The 18,340-nt window shown below is 54.8% G+C and overlaps 1 protein-coding gene across 6 annotated transcripts in view; it reads left to right on the top strand.

Moving 5' to 3' along the window:
- Positions 1-2,272: 2,272 nt before the first annotated feature.
- The window catches only part of RAPGEF1 (Rap guanine nucleotide exchange factor 1), a 130,837-nt gene continuing 114,769 nt past the window's right edge, over positions 2,273-18,340 (top strand). For 3 of the 6 annotated variants that reach the window (XM_047768750.1, XM_047768745.1, XM_047768743.1), the window contains exon 1: positions 2,273-2,486. In XM_047768750.1, coding sequence (XP_047624706.1) covers positions 2,426-2,486 — 61 coding nt within the window. In that variant the 5' untranslated portion in view covers positions 2,273-2,425. Of the gene's footprint in view, positions 2,487-9,531; positions 9,946-18,340 lie in introns of those variants that run through there. The other 3 variants (XM_047768755.1, XM_047768754.1, XM_047768746.1) reach the window with 2 other exon arrangements.

Below are 18,340 nucleotides of genomic sequence, written 5' to 3'. Positions count from 1 at the left end.
CTTTTTGCCTTTTCTAGGGCCGCTCCCATGGCATATGGAGGTTCCCGGGCTAGGGGCTGAATTGGAGCTGTATTCACCGGCCTACGCCAGAGCCGCAGCAATGCCAGATCCGAGCCACGTCTTCAACGGACACCACAGCTCACGGCAATGCCGGATCCTTAATCCACTGAGCAAGGCCAGGGATCGAACCCGCAACCTCATGGTTCCTAGTCGGATTCGTTAACTACTGCGCCACGACGGGAACTCCAAATAATCTTCATTAAATAAGCTCCATGACCCTTATTTACAGTAATGTCTGTTTGTAAAGTACTTCATTGTTTGAAAATCCCTTGTCATTTGATAGGTCGTGATTTATTAAATAGATTTTGTTGCACTCTCACGAACCCTTGGCTGGGCCTACTATATGTTCAGACCCATCTTCTGCTTTGCACCCAGGCTTTTGGACCTAAAGTGCCGACCCGGAAGCCTAGAAGGATTGCGGACAGCAGTAGGAGTGTGAGGGTGGCGGTCCGGGGCCAAGGGCTGATTCCGCCTGGCGATGCGACTTCCAAGAGAACTGAGCAGTGGCACTCTGGCTCAGAGCAGCCACTCACCGCTTGAAGAGAGATGAATTTGTCAATCTTTGGTTTTTTGCCGTTGACCCCTAGAGAGTTAGAACCGACGGCTCTGGGAATTTGGCTGCCACCAAGGGTCAGCTCTCACAGAATCAGCGAGCCCACCAGAAGTTGGGGCGATGCAAACAGGCTTTACCTTCCCTTCTCCCTGCATCCCTGCCAAATCCCGTCCCCATCACCAGCTTATTTAATTAACCTATTTCGAGGGAAAACCAGCTGAGTTCACTTTGAGTTATTTCTTTGAACTTCATCTGGGGCCAAGAACAGCGAGCAGAGGGCAGGAGATTTTTCTACATGTGAACATCCCCTGTTACTGAAATGTGTTGTTATCTATATTTGCTTTATATGATTTAACTGTGACTCCCCAAATTATGAACTCTTTGGAGGGAAGAATCAATTTTGCACATTTTTGTAGGACCCGTAGCAGCTCACACAGTGCCTGGTCCTAGTAGGAATTTTTTTTCTTTTCTTTTTTTTTTTTTTTTTGGCGCGCCCAAGGCACGTGGAGCTTCGCAGGCCAGGGACTGAACCTCCTCACAGTAGTAATCAGAGTCACAGCAGCGATAATGTCAGATCCTTAACCCACTGAGCTCCCTGTTAACTCCTCTAGTAGGTTGTTTGATTCTCAAACCAATGACTTTTCCTGAACTCACTGCCACACTCTGAACGTCCCATAGCTGACGTCCAGGCTGGAGCATAGTTTGGTCCCCCTTTGGGGGTTGAATGAGTAGAGAAGACACGGTTGTTGCATCCTCATGGGTTGGGCCCAGGCCTTGACATGGAGACACTGGGCCTCTGGGGACACTGAGCTCTAAGTGGAATCAGGCCTTGACCTGGCCAGGTGGCTCCTGCTCTCAGGTGGTGCTGAGTCTCAGGTGAGGGGAGAGGTCGGGTCAGGAGGAGCCCCTGGTCAGGTCAGGTCAGTCCCCAGCCTCCAGGCTCTGGGATGGCAGGGAGCCCTTACCAGGTGACTCAACCCAAATGGGCTGTTGAGACCCAGGTAGAGGGAGGGGGATGGGCCCCAGGCTTGGCATGGAGTGTGGGCCATTAGGGCACTCTGAATCCTGGGTGGTGTCAGTCACCCAGGCATGGAGGCTAGAGTTTGGGAGGGGCCCTGTGTTCCAAGTGAGGGGGGCATTCCAGGACCTGGGCAGGGGAGGCTCTGAACCCGGGTTGGGGTGTCAGTCCCAAGCCACGGTATGGAGACTACAGGCCAGCAGGGGATGCTGGGTCTCAAGTGGGGGGGATCTGGGCAAGCTCTCAGCCAGATCCTGGTTGGGAGCTGCTTCCATGGCAGAGGATGCTGAGTCTGGGGTGGGGTCCAACCCCAGGCCCTGGCAGAGAGGTTCTGTGCCGGCAGGGCACCCTGACTCCCAGGTGCGGCTTGGGAGGTCGGGCCAACGCTCCGGCGCGGAGACTCCGGGCCGGCAGGGGGCGCTGCATCCCGGGCGGGAGGCTCAGGCCGGCTCCGAGTCGGCAGGGGGCGCTGGGCCCACGGCGGCGCGGCGGCCGCCCGGTAGGTGGCGCTCTGGCCGCGGCCGAGGCCAGCGGGCGGCGGCGGCGGCGCGGCGCGGCGCGGCGCTGCGGCCGGCTCGCGGGCCCGGGAAGCGGCGGCGGCGGCGGCGGCGGCCGGAGCGGAGGAGGCGGAGCGGCGGCGGCCCCAGGCGGGCTGGAGCGCCGCTGGCCGAGCGCAGAGGCCGCGGCCCGCGGAGCCCGCCATGCCGGCGCGGGTCTGAGGCGCGGCGAGCCAGGGCCGAGGCGAGCGGCGGCCGCGCCGGCCTGTGGCCCCGCAGCGGCCCGGCCCGGGCCCGATGAGCGGCGGCCTCGGCCTCCGGCGCAGCCCGGAAATGTCCGGCAAGATCGAGAAAGCAGGTGAGGCGCGGCGGCCGGCGCGGCGCGGCCCGTGCCTCTGGCGGGCGGGCGGCCGGGCTCCCGGGACCCGCGGGCCCGGCGCTGCGCCGGGAGCAGAAGTGAAACCGCCGCCGGGCCTGCTGGGCGCGTCGCGGCTTCGCCTCCGCGGGCCTCGGCGGGCGGCGGGCCGGGCTGCTCGGCGCTCCCCGGGGCGCGCGACCGGCGGGGCCCGGGGGCCGGGGGCGCGGGGCGGACGCGGCCGGAGCGCAAGGCCCCGCGGCCGGGCCGGTCGGTGCGCGCCCCTCGGCCCGCGGCGTGAACTTTCAGACAACGGCTGGCACCGGGGACGAGGCAGGGGACCGCGGCCGCGTGTCCGAGTGGCTGCAGCGCCCGAGCCGAGCCCCGGCGGCGGGCGGGCGTCTTTGAGACGGTGAATAGAGCCGAGCCGTAAAAGGTGTCATTTCGAAGGAGCCCGGAGTTTAAATTTAACCAGACGTATCCACTTCGGAGGCTTCAAAGGAAGCAGGCAGGATGTGTCTGGGCGTTTTCAGGGCGCGGGCGAGCTTTCCTCTGAGATCGAGCTGCGCCCTGGAAAGCAGGGCGTGTGGGGAGCCGGTTGGGTTTGGGGTCGATTAGAAAGCTTGGTGCAAACCTCCTCTCTTTGTGTGTTCCTGGAAGTCTCGGAGCCTTGCCTTCCTGTTACCTGGCTTTTGCCCTCCTGTTGTGGGAATAGAGTCCCTAAAGATGCCTCCTGGGCCACGCACCTGGGGCCCAGGGCTTAATTAGCCCGCGGCACCGTGCACCTTGCGGGGCACATCCTTGAGTCCAAGGCAGGGAACATCCCTGGTTGTCCTAGCCTGGTACCTTGTCCTCCTTGGCAGTTTGGGAAGGCAGGCTTTTAGGGGGGCTGGAGGGGGCAGGTTGCACTGATTGGGAAGTTGCTGGTTTCCCAGGTTGAGCCAGGACCGTTTCTGAGAAGCGCCTCGAAGTGGACCCAGAAGGCGGTCTGACTCGCCGGCTGTGGGTTAAGCCCAGGAAGGACATTTTCGTGGCCTTTCTGGAGGGTTTTCTACATATCCGGCGCTGTGCTGAGCATCTTCGATGTTTCGCTTATTAAATCCTGGCAGGTGCTGAGAGGGGCGTGGAGAGTTCTCGCCGGCCGCCTGGCCCGAGGGTAGCCGGCTGGGCATGGATGCCCGGCTCTGGCCAGAAGCCTGGGTGGCTCCTTGGGTGCAGGGCCCTTGGCTTCGGGTGCTGTTTCCTGGGTGTTTTTCTCACTGTTTTTCAGCCCCAGGGCCATGTCCAGTGACCGCGGGTTCCCTCCCTGCACACACCCTCTTCCAGAAACACCTCTGGTTAATCTGCGCTGCGTTTCTCAGGATGCATGGTGTCTCAGGACGGTATTGCCTGCAAACTCGGAGGGTTTATTTTAAAAATAGCACTAGTAGGGTCCTCTTGGCAAAGGATAAGGATAGTTGGCAAACACTTGAAAATCACGGAAAAGTGAAGAGCCCAGTGCAGAGCACCTGTCACCCCCACGAGGTGCTTGCCACAGCTCAGCTGCTCAGGTGAGTGGTCACATGCATCCTCTCTCCCCTGAGAAAGGAGGCCTGAGGCCGGTTCTTTTCAGCATAGGTCGTCCTTGGGCCTTCCCTGGGCACCTCCCTCTGCCAGGGGCCATAGTAGATGCAAAATCCAGGCAGTGCCTGCCTTCAGAGAAGCTTGTCTGAGGGCGGGAGAGCCAGACCCAGCATCATCCCTGGGCCAGCAGGCCGCGGGGACAGTGCAGTAGCAGGTGGCAGGGTTCCTGGGCGTAAGGGAGGGGGTGGCTCGCCCACAGAGGGAGGGGGGAAGGCTCTGGAGGAAAGAGCATTTGGCTAGGCTCTGAGGAGAGGAAGGGTCCCCCAGGGGAGGTGGGGGGAGAGGCTGAGCAGAGGTGTGGAAGGTTCTGGAGGAGGATGGGCTGAGAAAAAGAAAGCGCGGAGGGTGGCAAAGCCAGGGTGGGCCCTCGCGAGGAGCCGGCGAGAGGGCCATCCTTCTGGTAGGAGAGCTGTTGCTGTGGGACACTGCAGCGAAGGGCACGCCTTCCTGTCTCTGCCGGTCACCACAGGGGGACCTCAACTGGGCGTTTTGACGCGATTTCCCGTTCGGTTTCTGAAGGAGCTTCTAGAGGGGCTCACTGCTAAGTCACCAGCAGAATGTTTTATTTAAAGGAAAGGTCGTTAGGGAAGTGGCACCTCCTGTTAGCAGGCGAATAGACCCTGGTTAAGTCGCAGAGCCTGACACCCAGCAGTCGTCCTTGTTAGCTTTTGCTGTTTTCTGCGAACGGAAGTGTTGCTTCCCTGTGTTCGTAGTCTCTTCTCTCTGAAGACAGGACCAGGGCTTTCACGTCACAGGGCTTAAGGGATCCATGGGCTTTAAGTGCATCCCTTCGAACCCGAGAATCGAGCCCAGTCTTCCCACCCGGTACCTCTTGTGAGCTGCCGCCCCTTCAGCCCCCCGGGGGAGGTGGCTTTTGCACGCTTGGACTGACTTGGCAGTGCCTGCCTGGGGGAGGGTCGGGCAGACGGCCCTCCTCTGCGGCCTCCCACCTCGTGGGGACCAGGGAGGCAAGCCTCAGACCGGGTTGTCTTCAGCAGTCTGCTCTGGGTCCGGCGGGGGATCAGGACAGGCCGGGTTGGGGAGAGTGGCCCAGGGTCAGCTTGCTGGCTGGGGGAGAAGGGTTGATGGAGGGCCAGGAAGGATGCTGGGGGGGGGCGGGGCGGGGGGGGGGCTTTCCTAGAGTCCTGGGTGTCTTTGGAGATGACGCGGGGGACGGAGAGCAGAGTAGAGCCAAGAGGACGAGGGAGCTGCCAGTGTGAGCTCCTGGGCAGGCCTGGCAAGGAGGAGCGGCCCTTCCACAGGAAGGACCTAAGAGGGACTTGTTCTGGAAGACCCACACGGCAGGTGATGTGTGCAGCACTCAGAGGTCACTTTGGGGGACCAGTGAAGCTGGCTCTGGTTGTGTACTTGGTCACGGTGGCTCCCGGTTTGCTCATGCGTACTTCCAGCAGATGCATTGAGTGGAGGACTTTGCAGCCTTCGTCTCTCTGGACCTTAAACACCCCTCTTCCCTGGTGAGTAGAGGTGACAGACTGGTGGCTGTGGGCTGGATTCAGTCCACAGATGTGTCGTGTGTGGAGTTCCCGTTGTGGAACAAAACTGACGAGCATCCATAAGGACGCAGGTTCCATCCCTGGCCTTGCTCAGTGGATTAAGGATCCAGTGTTGCCATGAGCTACGGTGTAGGTCGCAGGTGTGGCTTGGATCAAGTGTGGCTGTGGCTGTGGCATAGGCTGGCAGCTACAGCTCCAATTTGACCTCTAACCTGGGAATCTCCATGTGCTGCGGGTGTGGCCCTGGAAAAAAAGAGAGAGAGAGATGTGTTGTGTATGATTCACACGTGTTCTTGGAGGAAAAAAAAAGAACTGATGGTGAGTATTTAAATATCAGGAAATCACTCACATATCTCAGGTTTCTGGTTTTTTCTGAAAAGTGAGAAGCTCTGCTGAGCCTGAGCCCTTGTTCCCATGAGGCAGCTGGGCAGGGGCCTTCCACTCTTGCTGCAGCCCCGTCTCGGATTTCCGTGTCCCACAGGGACTCTGGACATTGAGCTTGCATCCCTGTCTTTGCATAAACCACTCGTGTTTGCTGTCCACCTGGACTTTGAAAGCTCCACCTCATTCCTTCGTGGGATCGTTCCTCGGTCCCTTGGGTCAGCACTGATGGAGCTCCTGCTGCCAGCTCTGGGGAACCGGTGGTGAACTCGCAGATGCTGTGCCCTTGCCCAGGCCTTAGCGCTGGCAGTGTGGGGCGCGCTAGGCTGCCACCAGGGATCACATCAGACTGAGTGGACTGGCTGCGGGAGGGCTGGAGATTGAAGGCAAGGCTCGGAGGCTGAGTCCTCAGCCGGGCACAGCGGGGGCGGGGGAGGTGCTTCTGTTTTCCTGACTGGACTCACCTGAGTCTCAGGTGTTCCCTCCCTCTGTTCATTCATCAGAAAGTTTTTCCAAAACTCCTAAAGGCCTGGACCTGTTCTACTGTTTGGGATGCAAGAAGGATTTTTGCCTCCTGGGCCTTGCCTTCCTGGCTGGAGCAGACAATAAAAATAGACGTCATGGGATATAAATTACACAAGGTTCTGTTGTTGTTTGGGGAGAGGAGTCTTTCCCTGTTAAATACTCCCAGCAAACCACTGGGAGTTTCTCTAGGAGTTTGCTCATTTGCCGAACCCTCTGGCCCTCTTTCTAGGCTCCCTGTGGCTTCAAACTATTCGGAGGGGCTGCCGAAGTGGCATCAGGCTCCCCCAGTGCCCTGCTTGAGGACACAATAAGTATAGTGTCTCAGGTGCTGTTTTTCAGATGTGTGAAGATGCTTTCATTATAAATTAAAAAGATAAATAGTTACACTGACTGCATCCATGGTAACTTTTTGTCATTATGTATTTTCTCAGAACAGATAAAAAAGTACAAGTACTGTCATGTGAGGCTGCAGGTTTTATGCCATCTAGGAAGAAGGCCAATTTGAAATTCCTCTCAAATTTTACACTCCCTTCACCCGCCCCCCATTGTCAATCTTTGTACTCATTCATTCACTCACTCTTGGGGCACTTAGACCCTCCTCGTTGGCAAAGACTGTGTGACCCCTGCAGGGGCCCAGAGCCCGCGGGAGCCTGGCCTCCCAGGCAGGAGCAGAGTCCAGGAATAACATCCGAAACGGCCTTGAGCGTTTGTGCCGTTTCTCTGGTTTTCAGGATGCATTGACAGACCTCCTATTAGGGAGCCTCCCCACAGGTCCTGAGGGCTGGAGCAGGCCCGTTATCCCTGTTTTGTCCTGAGGGCAACTAAGGCCCAGGGAAATTAGGTGATGTGCCCAGGGTCGCAGTCCTTGTGCAGGGAAGTGGGCCCCGACCTCGGCTCTGGTGCCCACACCCCTCTCTGCCTTTGCAGAGCACTGCTTAGAGTGTCTCACGTTGCTGGGGACACAGTAGCTTTATCTTTTTTTTTGTGGCTGCACCCTCGGCATATGGAAGTTCCCAGGCCAGGGACTAAATTGGAGCCACAGCTGTGACCTACATCACAGCTGCAGCAACACCTGATACTTAACCCACCGTGCTGGGCCAGGGATCAAACCTGTGCCTCTTCAGTGACCCGAGCCGCTTCCATTGGATTCTTCACCCCCTGTGCCACAGCTGGGACGCCCAGCTTTGTCTTAATTATTGTACACGTTTCTAAGTTTCTTTTCTGGTCTTGCAAACAAAAAAGCAAACAACCCCCCCTCAGTTAGATTAGGGTGGGCCTATGGCAGTCTGTAGGCTGCATGTGATGCTGATAATGCCGGTAACCTCAGCAGCTCCGTGAGGAGGGAAGAAACAGCACAGATGCAGGCCTCAGGGTTTTGAAAAATCCACTGGAGCAACCCCAGTGTTTCCCGGTTTCCCAGGGCAGCTGTGGGCAGAGGTGGTTTGAATGGGATTCCTTGTACCCAGCAGACGTGCTAGGAGGTCTGTAGAGATGAGTCATGTGTGAGCTTGCAGAAAAATCACCTCCCAAGTCTGCGTGGATTGGAGGACGCCTTGAGCACAGGGCTGGGCCTTCCCTGGTCCGGCTGAACTCCTCCCGTTGCCATAACAAGATGACGCACTGGAACGAGCAGCGGCCTGGCAAGGCTGCCCGCCACCGCCCCCACGCGCCTGCGACGGGGCGCCCTGCTGCTGGGACAGGTGTTCCCCAGACGCGTCACCCACCTCGCCTGTTTTATGACTTCGGCCGGGTGGGGGTGGGGGGGAACAGGTTGTGAATTATTCCGGGATGAGTCACCTTAGTTTGTGGTCATTTGTTTTAGCCCGCTTGACCATTTTCACCATAGCGACCTTGGGAGATTCTTGACCTTTCCTGGGTCTCATTTTCTCCGTCAGTGCCATGGCGGGGGGGGGCTCTAAAATTAGTGCTTCGCTGTTTTGTTTTAAAGCAGTAGGTCCTTTTTTATTATAAGAAGGCCAGTAGGTAACTGTTTATGAGGGGCCGCTTGGGGCCCAGTGAGTCTGTCCCACTCGGGGGTGGCCCCCGAGGCTCCTCCTTGGGTCACCAAGCACAGAGTGAAAACCCACTTCCTGATGTGCTCGGCTCCTCTGCCCAAACCGGCTTCCTTTAGACTCTTCCTGCCTTCTCTTCCTCCAGCAGACAGTAAATTCCATGAGAAGGCCCCAGAGAAGCCCTTTGGATAGAATGTTATCGTGCAGCTTATTCAGAACCCAGAGCCCGCGTTTCCTTTCCGCACGTTAGACCAGCAAGCCCAGTCCTGTGACTCCGTGTGGGAGCCTGCCTGTCTGGTCCTCCAGGGAGGGTACCGGCCGTGCTGCACCTCGACCATAGTAGGTGCTCGAAGCTACTGATGAGTGACTTGAGATCATGTTGTCACAGTGAACTTAGGTTTCTGATCCCAGGTCTCAAAATCAGCTTTCAAAGGGAGCTGCTTCTGGGCTTTGGATTGCCAGTTAGGGTGTTTCTCGGTGAATCAGTAGGACCAATGCTCTGACAAAGGTGTGCAGTTGGCTGGGCTTCGGGGTTAACCATGCCTGGCGATGGGTGTTTTAGATGGGTCTTTGGCAGCGCGACCCGGCAGCTGAGATCGGGTTCTCAGAAGGCTGTCAGGAGAGCTCCGGTGTGGCCAGTCCGGGCAGCCGTGTCTCTGGAGCTGCGGGTGGCAGTGGCCGCGGGGGTCTGGGGGTGCCCGGGACAGAGTCCTCCTGGTGCTCATCCACATGGAGCACTCGTGATCCTGCCTTTCAGTCGCAAACCACGGCACGTGCCAGCTCTGCTCGGCCTGCCTCCGTGACACGCGCCAGCACGGGCGGCCCTGTCTGTCGTTGGTCTTCTTTTCACTCGGCCCCGGCCTCATTCAGGCCGAGTTCCCGGCACCGTCAGCTCTGCCTAAGGCCCGATTGTGCTGAGGGGCCGGAGCGCGAGGCTGCTGGCCTTCTCTGGGCCCCCTGCTTCTGTGTCAAGGGCGTTAGCAGGGTCTCTCTTGCCACGTCTTCCTCTTGGTGAGTGAAGATGCAGTGGAGGGGCTTCCTAAATGGATTAGAAATCTGGTCCCAAGTGGTTACAATTCCTTTTTCTCCCCGATTTTTTCTTCCAGGCTGTGGTTTGGAAGGTAGAAGGTAGGGCTCCTGGAGCTGTCCTGTCCTACGGTCTGGACTGCGTCTTCCGGAAATACTGTTGTCTCGTAACCACTTAGACCTTGTTCCCGTTAGTCCTTCAAAGATGGTCTTTCTCCTTGCCTTTCACTGGCTCGCTGCCTCCACACAGTCATTTTACTGCAAATGAAGTTTGGGGACCAGGAAGCTCTACCCTGCTTTTAAAGCATGGAAGGAAGGGAGCTGTCAGACACCGGATGCTGTGTGGTGCTTCCCAGGCTGAGGCCGAAGGGCGGAGTCCAGGTATTTGCTTTCCAGCTTTTCGGAAATGGATGCCATTGGTGTGGTCTGGACAGGGTGGCTCCCAGCTGCACCCTGTACCCTTAAAATGGGGAGCCAGCCCATGGTCTGAGCAGAAGGGTGGTGCTGGCCGTGTCTGGGAGAAGAAAGGCGAGGGCCTGGAATGAGAAGAGAGAACAGCAGAAGTCCCATGGAATGTGATGGCCCCGAGTAATCACTTTGTTGACCCCAAACAAGCAAGCAAAAAACCAAGGGAGTTCCCTTCGTGGCTCAGCAGGAAGAAACCTGACTAGTATCCATGAGGATGCAGGTTCGGTCCCTGGCCTTGATGAGTGGGTTAAGGATCCAGCATGGTCATGAGCTGTGGTGTAGGTTGCAGACGTGACTTGGATCCCATGTTGCTGTGACTGTGGTGTAGGCTGGCAGCTGCAGCTCAGATTCAATCCCTAGCCTGGGAATTTCCATATGCCAAGGGTGCAGCCCTAAAAAGCAAAATAAACAAACACCTCAAACCTTGGAGTTCCCATAGTGGCACAGAGGAAATGAATCCGACTAGGAACCATGAGGTTGTGGGTTCGATCCCTGGCCTCACTCAGTGGGTTAAGGATCCAGCATTGCCGTGAGCTGTGGTGTAGGTCACAGATGTGGCTTGGATTTGGTGTTGCTGTGGCTGTGGCGTAGGCTGGCGGCTACAGCTCTGATTGGACCCCTAGCCTGGGAACCTCCATATGCCACAGGAGTGGCCCTAAAAAAGCAAAGAGACAAACAAACAACAAGAACCCCAAACCTCTGGCTTGGAAACAGTGGTTGTATTTATTGCTGGTTATGGATAATCACAAGGCCCCCTCCCTCCTTCAAGTGACTGTGAAGAAGTGGGTGATTGTGCCTGGGTCATGGAATTGGCTGCTCTCAGCTCCTCCTTTCAGTGACAAATGCAAATAATAGTAGTAGTTCACATTCCTTAAGGACTTGACACGTCGTGGTACCAGACGCTGTTCTGTGTGTGGGGCACGCCTGGACTGCTTTAATCCTCTCAGCGGGAGAAAGGTCCTGTTACCACTCTCCTTCTGCAGAGGACCAGATGCAGACACAGCTTTGCTTTGTGTGCAGGGTCCTGAGATCCAGAAGAGCTGAGGTTTGCCTGTGGTCATACTGAGTTGGGGCCCAGATGGGACTAAAGCCCCTTTGACTACACTCCGTTTATCTGTGTTTTCATCGGCTGGGATGACATTGTTCTCTTAGCTTTTGTGACTTAGGTCAAAATGGGCGTCTACCCTTCCGGGGACGACTTTGCCACGAGGTGGCTGCTACACTCAAAGGGGCATCTGGTCATGTTGGAGGGGGATGCTTGAGATGACAGGGGTCCCCTGGCCGTCCTGTTCCATCTCTGAGGACCAGGAAGCCCCGCTTCTTGCTGGGTGACCTTGGGCAAAGTGCTTAATCTGGTGCTTCTCTTGTATCCTGATGGGGTAGACAGACCCATCTCAGAGCCCTTTCCTTTTTCTTTTTCCTTTCAGGGCTGCACCTGTGGCATATGGAGGTTCCCAGGCTAAGGTTCAAATCAGAGCTGCAGCTGCCAGCCTTCACCACGGCAACTCCAGATCTGAGCCGTGTCTGCACCCTTCACTGAAGCTCCCGGCAACACTGGATCCTTTAACCCAATGCGCGAGTCCAGGGATCAGACTCGCATCCTCATGGGTACTAATTGGGTTCTTAACCCACTGAGCCACAATGGGAACTCCTAAGAGCCCTTTCTAGTGCTGATTCTTTGTGAGTCTGATCTGCATTATAAAGGGGGGAGTGGGATGTATGGGTTGTTTTGTTATTGTTGTTTTTTGTCTTTTTTTTTTTTTTTGGTCTTTTTTAGGGCCACACCTGCGGCATATGGACTTTCCCAGGCTAGGAATTGAATCTGAGCTGCAGCTGCCAGCCTACACCACACCAGATCCAAGCTGCATCTGCGACCTATACTGCAGCTCATGGCAACACCGGATCCTTAACCCACCAATCGAGGCCAGGGATCGAACCTGCATCCTCATGGATTCTAGTTGGGTTCGTTACTGCTGAGCCACAATGGGAACTCCTGTTTTGTTGGTTTTTAATGACACTAGTATTGCATAGCATGAAAATCTTCCTTATCACAACAAAACATATAATCTTTTGTGGTTTTCAAAACACTTTTATAGCGTTAGGTGTTTTTGCTGTTGTTTTAGGTTTTATTTGTGTTATTAAGAGATACTATTATTATTGAAAGGAATTATTATTAAAAGGAAATGTGGCATTTTTTCCCCAGATGAGAAGGATGACTGCTCCCGACTGTTGTGTGCCAGGCACTGTGCTGGGAGTTTTACCTTCTGACGCCTGTGTGACTTAACGAGTGCTATTGTTGCAAAGAGAGGCATGGCAAGTATTGTTGTGCTGCTCGGCAGTTGAGGAAAGGGAGGCAGGAAAGGGGGAAGTGACCCGCCAAGGCCGCATGCTGCACGGAGGTGGAGGGCGTGGGGGAATTTGGGTTTCACTCATCCCTGCCCTGCCCTGCCCTGCCCCCTCCGTGTGTGCCGCCCGGGCCCCACCGAGACCCTGGACCTGGGGTCTCGGGCTCCCTGCCCCAGAGCTGCGGGGAGGCAGGTGTGGCGTTGGCTGGGAGTCCCCTGGGGCTTTCCTGCCTCTCCGCTCGGCTGTTCGGGTGGCTTCACATCTGCCTGCGGCCTTAGGAAGCAGCTTCTGGTTTCTCAGTTGTGCAGGTGGCTTCACAAGTGTGCTTGCTGAAGACAGCGTAGGGGAATCCACTTTGGACATAAACAGGGGACAGTGGTCCTCCGTCCACACACCCACCCGCCCTCGGCCACCCATGCATCCACCCTCCCTGCTCCTTCACCCAGTCCCCCACCCCTCCGTCCATACGACCTCAGGTGAATGCCCCCTGAGTGCCCAGCAGCCTGCCAGGGCAGTGGGGGTTCCTGGCAGGAGAGGTGTGGAGGCCTCTGTGCCTTAGGGAGTGGCCACCACTGCCGTGCTTTGTACAGGAGACGTTTGATTGAGGCTCTCCTGCTTTTCTTAACGCTCATCCAAGCTGGAGGCAGGATGAGCCTGGGCTAGAGGTTGGGAGACCGCTTCGTGGGCCTGTGGTCTACACCCGTGCACTGGATCAGTGTGCCTCTGAGCCCCCAGTCTCCCCACTGTGCAGTGAGAGGATGGACTCAGGGAGCAGTGACTGGGAACCTGGGCTTTGACTGAGTCCCGTAGCTGGGGTCTGGGGTCCTAGCTCTCCCCAGAGCACTGGAAGCCCGGGCAAGTCCCTTTGCCTGTCTGAGCCTCAGTTCCTCGTCTGTCAAATGGAGACAGTCCTAGCAGTGGCTGCCTCCGAGCCCCGAGAGGATGAAATGAGATGACGCACAGAAAACGTGATCGCAGTCGACGGAATGAGCGTCAGCTTCTGCTCTTGCCTCGTGTCCCCTTCTGCTCTAAAGTGACTCTTTCCTTTAAAATGGTTCTGTGGAAAGTGAAGTTGAGACCATAGCACTCAGAAGAAGGGGAGTCTCTGGCTGCTGGGGTGTTTCCTCGCAGGAGGTGTGCGTGTGTCTCTTTTGAAAGTTGAATTCCAGCTGCGTACGACTGAGAAATTAACCTCTGCAGAAACAGTTCATGGAAAAGTAGGCGGCCTTCCCTTTCAGCCGCACACGTGGACCCAGCACATGCAGTAGGTGGAGGAATGTCCTGATTCTTCCGTACGTCTGTCTAAAAGGACGAGGCCTCTGCTTGTGGGCAGTGGCTTATCTCAGAGCCAGGGCAGGGCTGGTCACCCGCAGGTAGGTTTTTGCTCCATCCCAAGAGACACCACCTCGTTTTCTCCTTACAAGGGTGACCCTCAGGATTAACCACACCATCTTCGTCTAACACTGAATGTGCGGCGATCAGAAGACGTTGCTTTTGTTGTGTGACAGTAAAACACCACAAGCCGTCCAAGGTCCTTGTGTACGAGTAACACACAAACTGCGTCGAACACCGCCAGTGGAGTGCTTTCATGCCTGTTATTTCCCCTCCTTGATTCATTTTCACAGTTAGGGTAAATTCAGAAGCCCTAGTGTATTGCTCTGCATCCTGCTGAACCTGTGCTCTGCCGGGCCTTTCGCTAAGTGGAAGTAAACGTGGGTAGTCTGCTTGCAGGTTTGTCCGTGCAACTGGCTCCAAGCACAGGGCTATTTGTAGAGACCAAAGCCCAGTCAGCCTTCTTCGCGCTCTTTAATCATTTGGTCCTGGAGCTAAAGAGCCTCTCACTTAATTAGCATAACCACACTAATTTGCACTCTGCCTCAACTTGTCAGGACTGCCTTACAAATATTAATTCTCTGAGCTCATCAGAAAACCAAAGACACAGATCAAAAGCATGCTTTCCTGCATGAGCTATTCTTCTTTTTTTTTTTCCTGTTTATGAGGTGCTGTCTATTAATTACCCTACATGTGCAAGGTTATAGAATGAAGTTTTTATATTTCACCAAGCTAGGAGTTGGGCGAGAGACCTGGACTACATTTCAGGCCTGTGTTGCGGGGAGGCCCGAGTAACCTGGTCCCAGCTTGGCAGTGAAATGCACCTGCTGCTGAGGAAGTCATGTAGCCTAAAATCAGCACGGGGAACATATGAGTCACTGTCACCAGGAATGCCTAGAACTGTGGCACTTTGGGACAATGGAGAGGGAACTGGTCTGAGTGTCCGGAGCCTTCCCTCTGGCCTGGGACTGTCACAGACCTGCCGTGTCCTCTGGGGCAGGCCTCCAGCCTTCCCTGGACCTTGGACAGGAGCCGTGATTCTTGAGTCGTTTAAAATCATAAGTCCCGCTAAGGAGCTGATGGAAGCTCTGCGGACCCCATTCCCAGGGAGAAAGATTATGTGTGGACGTGGTTCTACCAACCCTGCATTCCTGCTACTATATGATAAATAGTAATTTGTGAACACCCAGGTCTTAGACAGATTGAACAGAATCTTGGGTATCTGAGTAATCAGGACTTAGTTCCCCCTCGTTCCGTCAGCCTTGGGTTCAAGTGACTGTCAATAATTACACGTTTTGCAAGTTTTGAAAGGATGCCGTGAGTGGTGCTTATAAGCTGCTGAGCAAAATGACTTGCGTGGAGATGCGAGAGCCCTTTCCTCTTCTGCAGGAGAATTTCTTTCAATTTTACATATAGTAAAATTAACCTTTTTTGGGTGTACAGTCCTCTGAGTTCTAAGTCGTGTGTAGATTTGTGTAACTACTACCACTGTCAGGACTGAGAACAATTCCATCGCCCCAGGGAAAAAATAAAACAACTTCTTGCTGTCCATTTGTCGTCAGAGCCTTCCTCCACCTCTGGCTCCTGGCAACCATTGATCAGTTTTCCATCCCTATAGTTTGGTCTTTTCCAGAACATCATGTGGTGTGTGACTTTTGGAAATTGGTTTCTTTTATGCAGCCTTTGAGATTGATGAAGTTATTATTTTTATCAGTAGTTTATTCCTTTTTGTAGCTGAGTCGTATTCCTTCGTATGAACACAATCAGTATTTATCTTCATTGAATTTAACTTTAGTTAATTAGCTCTGTTTCCTGGATATAGATAAAGATGGCATTTGGCCAACAACAACAATGAAAAAAAATCAAACAACCCAATTAAAAAACTTGAGTAGACATCTCCAAGGAAGACATGCAAGTGTCTCCGAAGCATCAGGGAAGTGCATGTCGGAACTGCAGTAAGATGCCACCTCATACCCATTAAGGCGTCTGCTTTCGAAACAGTCAGAAAATAGCAGGTGTTGGCAAGAGTGTGTCGGAACTGGAACCCTTGTGCACCGTTGATGGGACTGTACTGAGATGGTGCAGCCCCTGTGGATAAGCAGCGGCGGTGCCTCAGAAAATGAAGGTTAGAGTCACCATGTGATTCAGCAGTTCTACTTCTGAGGATATGCCGAAAGGAAAGGAAAGAAGGGACTCAAAAAGCTGTTCGTATGCCCGTTCTCACAGCAGCGTTAGTCACACGACAGCCAAGAGGTGCCCTTCAGCAGAGGATGGATATGAGGTGGGTCTCGCCCCACAGTCAGCCCCTGTCCAGCCTTAAAAAAGAAGGACGTGCTGAAGGACACGTTTCAGCGTGAAGGAACCGTGAGGACCTTATGCTAAGTGACGTCAGTCAGACGCAAAAGGGTACATAAATCTTGTTTGATTCCCCTTGTATGACATGCCTGAGAATCGTCAGATCCTAGAAGCAGAGAGTCAGTGCAGTGGTGGCTGCAGGGGCTGCGGGAAGGGAATGGGGAGTTGCCACTGAACAGAAGTCGTGTCTAAGGTCAGTTTTACAGGACAAAAGGAGGAGTGACAGCAGGGCGAATGCGCTAATTACCACTGAACAGAACCCTTAACAATGGATAAGATGGTAAATTCTATGTGTGTTTTACTACGATTTGTGGAAAAAAAAAAAAAACCATGGATACCAATATTTTTCATTATCAATTTGTATAATATTTCATTTAAAAAATCGTATAATGTTAACATCAAAACATTTTTTAGGTGATGACAGGGAACCTTGCTGTGGTGAAAATGGCCCCTGGTTTGATTAACCTCCTCTGGGCTGGGAGGACCTCCAGAGGGACTGAGCCCTGGTGGGCCCCATCCTCGGAGCCCCTGCGTGGAAGGTCTTGTGACTGGGCTGCTTCCTGAGGGAGCCTGTGCCGTTGTGGCACGTTGGCTCCTGTGGGGCAGGAAGCTTTTAGGCCAGGGTGGGTCCCCTCCCCTTCCCACTGGATGTGGAGCTTCCCAGCTGACCTCTCAGAGGGGACCGTCCAGGGCCGCCCCGTCCTTTATTCGTCTGAGCAGATCCGTGCCGAGAGTGAGCAGAAGTCCAGGGCGCCTGAACGTCCGGCTGAGCCCAGACCCAGCTGGTGGTGTGTCCCGGCTCACGGTCGGCACTTCGTGCGCATCAGCTATTAAGAGCCCCACAAGCTCCTCAGCGTCTGCCATCCAGCCTGGGTAGCGTTGTCGGCGCTTGCTGAGTTGACAGCACAGGCGGCATTTACTCTAGGACAGTTTGGCAGGATCCCAGGCTATCGGCCACATTCTTGAGGAGGAATCCCCGCCTGGGGGAGGGGAGAGAGCCGGCGATCTGCCCAGAAGCGAGATCAAGGCTCCCTGAGAATCGTGAGGCCGGGAAGCCCTGATGGGTGGAATGGTGCCTCTGTTTGGGAGTTGTCCCCGTAAGGTCTCTGGTCCCATGAGTGTCATTAACACGTCTCTACGTGAATCTAGGATGAGAGGTAGTCTCTGTGGGTTTGTTTGTTTGTTTGTTGATCCCATGACACTAACATAAGTAAGACATGTTAGTGATTTAGTAACCTTTCGCGGGAAACAGAAATAAAATACATTAGCAGGTTGATTATAAAACAACACGCCCTGATTTTAAAAGTTGAACTATGAAGAAGTATCCATTTTAGAATCAGGGAAATTCAGTATTAATCATTGATTCTTCCTTTGAGCTGGTTTCTTGGGTACCTGCTGTCTTCGGCTGGTGACGGTGGACGCCAGGACACGGAGATAAACACCAGGCTCCTGTTCTGACGGAGCTCACTCTGGCTGGGCCAGGTCCCCGCTCTCGGCGAGGTCCGACCTTTGACTACAGAGCATTTCTTATAAACGTAGTCCTCGTCTAGCCTCCCAGTCAGGTGTCTGGACACCAGAGGAAAATTGCTTTGAGGATCGCTGGGCTGGTGTAGACACGGCAGATGGGGAGACGAGCACACGTCCTGGCGCACGCCTGCTACCCTGGCGCGATCATTAAAGCACCGTCCCTGTCACGCTCAGCAGACACAGAGGGAGGAATCAAGGACCACACTGAGATCCACACGTTTGTGCGGGAGAGGCGCTTGGTGTCGCGGTGAGAGAACCGTCCGGGATGTACGGCCCACACCACGGCAGGGTCAGGCCTAGAGCGTCCGTAGGAAGGTCAGCTGAGTTGGGTTTGGGTCCCGTTCTCCCCGTGGGCATCTGCCGCCTCATCTGTTCCAATCACTCAACTCATGGACGCATCAAAATCTGGGCCAGTTTGGTTTAAAGAGCAGTAAGCGTGTGTACAGCCACCAGAAGGTGTTTTTCCTCAGAGAAAAATTAGATTAATCAGATCCTTAATGCGTACTTTTTGGAATGGATGGAAAGGATATTAGCATTCGTGTCACGTCTTAGAGAGAGAATTGGAAAAATAATTCTGTAGGAAGAGTAACCTGGGTTAAGTTGGAGATTTTATTTTACCTCTTGCTACAGAAAGGCGTGGGGGGTTGGATTTTTGTAAGAGGCTTGGTTTTTATTCAAGCGCTATTTGGCTGCCTCACAGTCCCAGCGTGAGGGGACACGGGGGAGGACTGCCCCCCATGGTCCCTCC

Source organism: Phacochoerus africanus, chromosome 2 (genome assembly GCF_016906955.1).
Source record: "Phacochoerus africanus isolate WHEZ1 chromosome 2, ROS_Pafr_v1, whole genome shotgun sequence".
NCBI classification, from domain to species: domain Eukaryota; kingdom Metazoa; phylum Chordata; class Mammalia; order Artiodactyla; family Suidae; genus Phacochoerus; species Phacochoerus africanus.
Note: the sequence above shows the minus strand (reverse complement) of the source record. Positions and strands in the feature narration are given on the sequence as shown.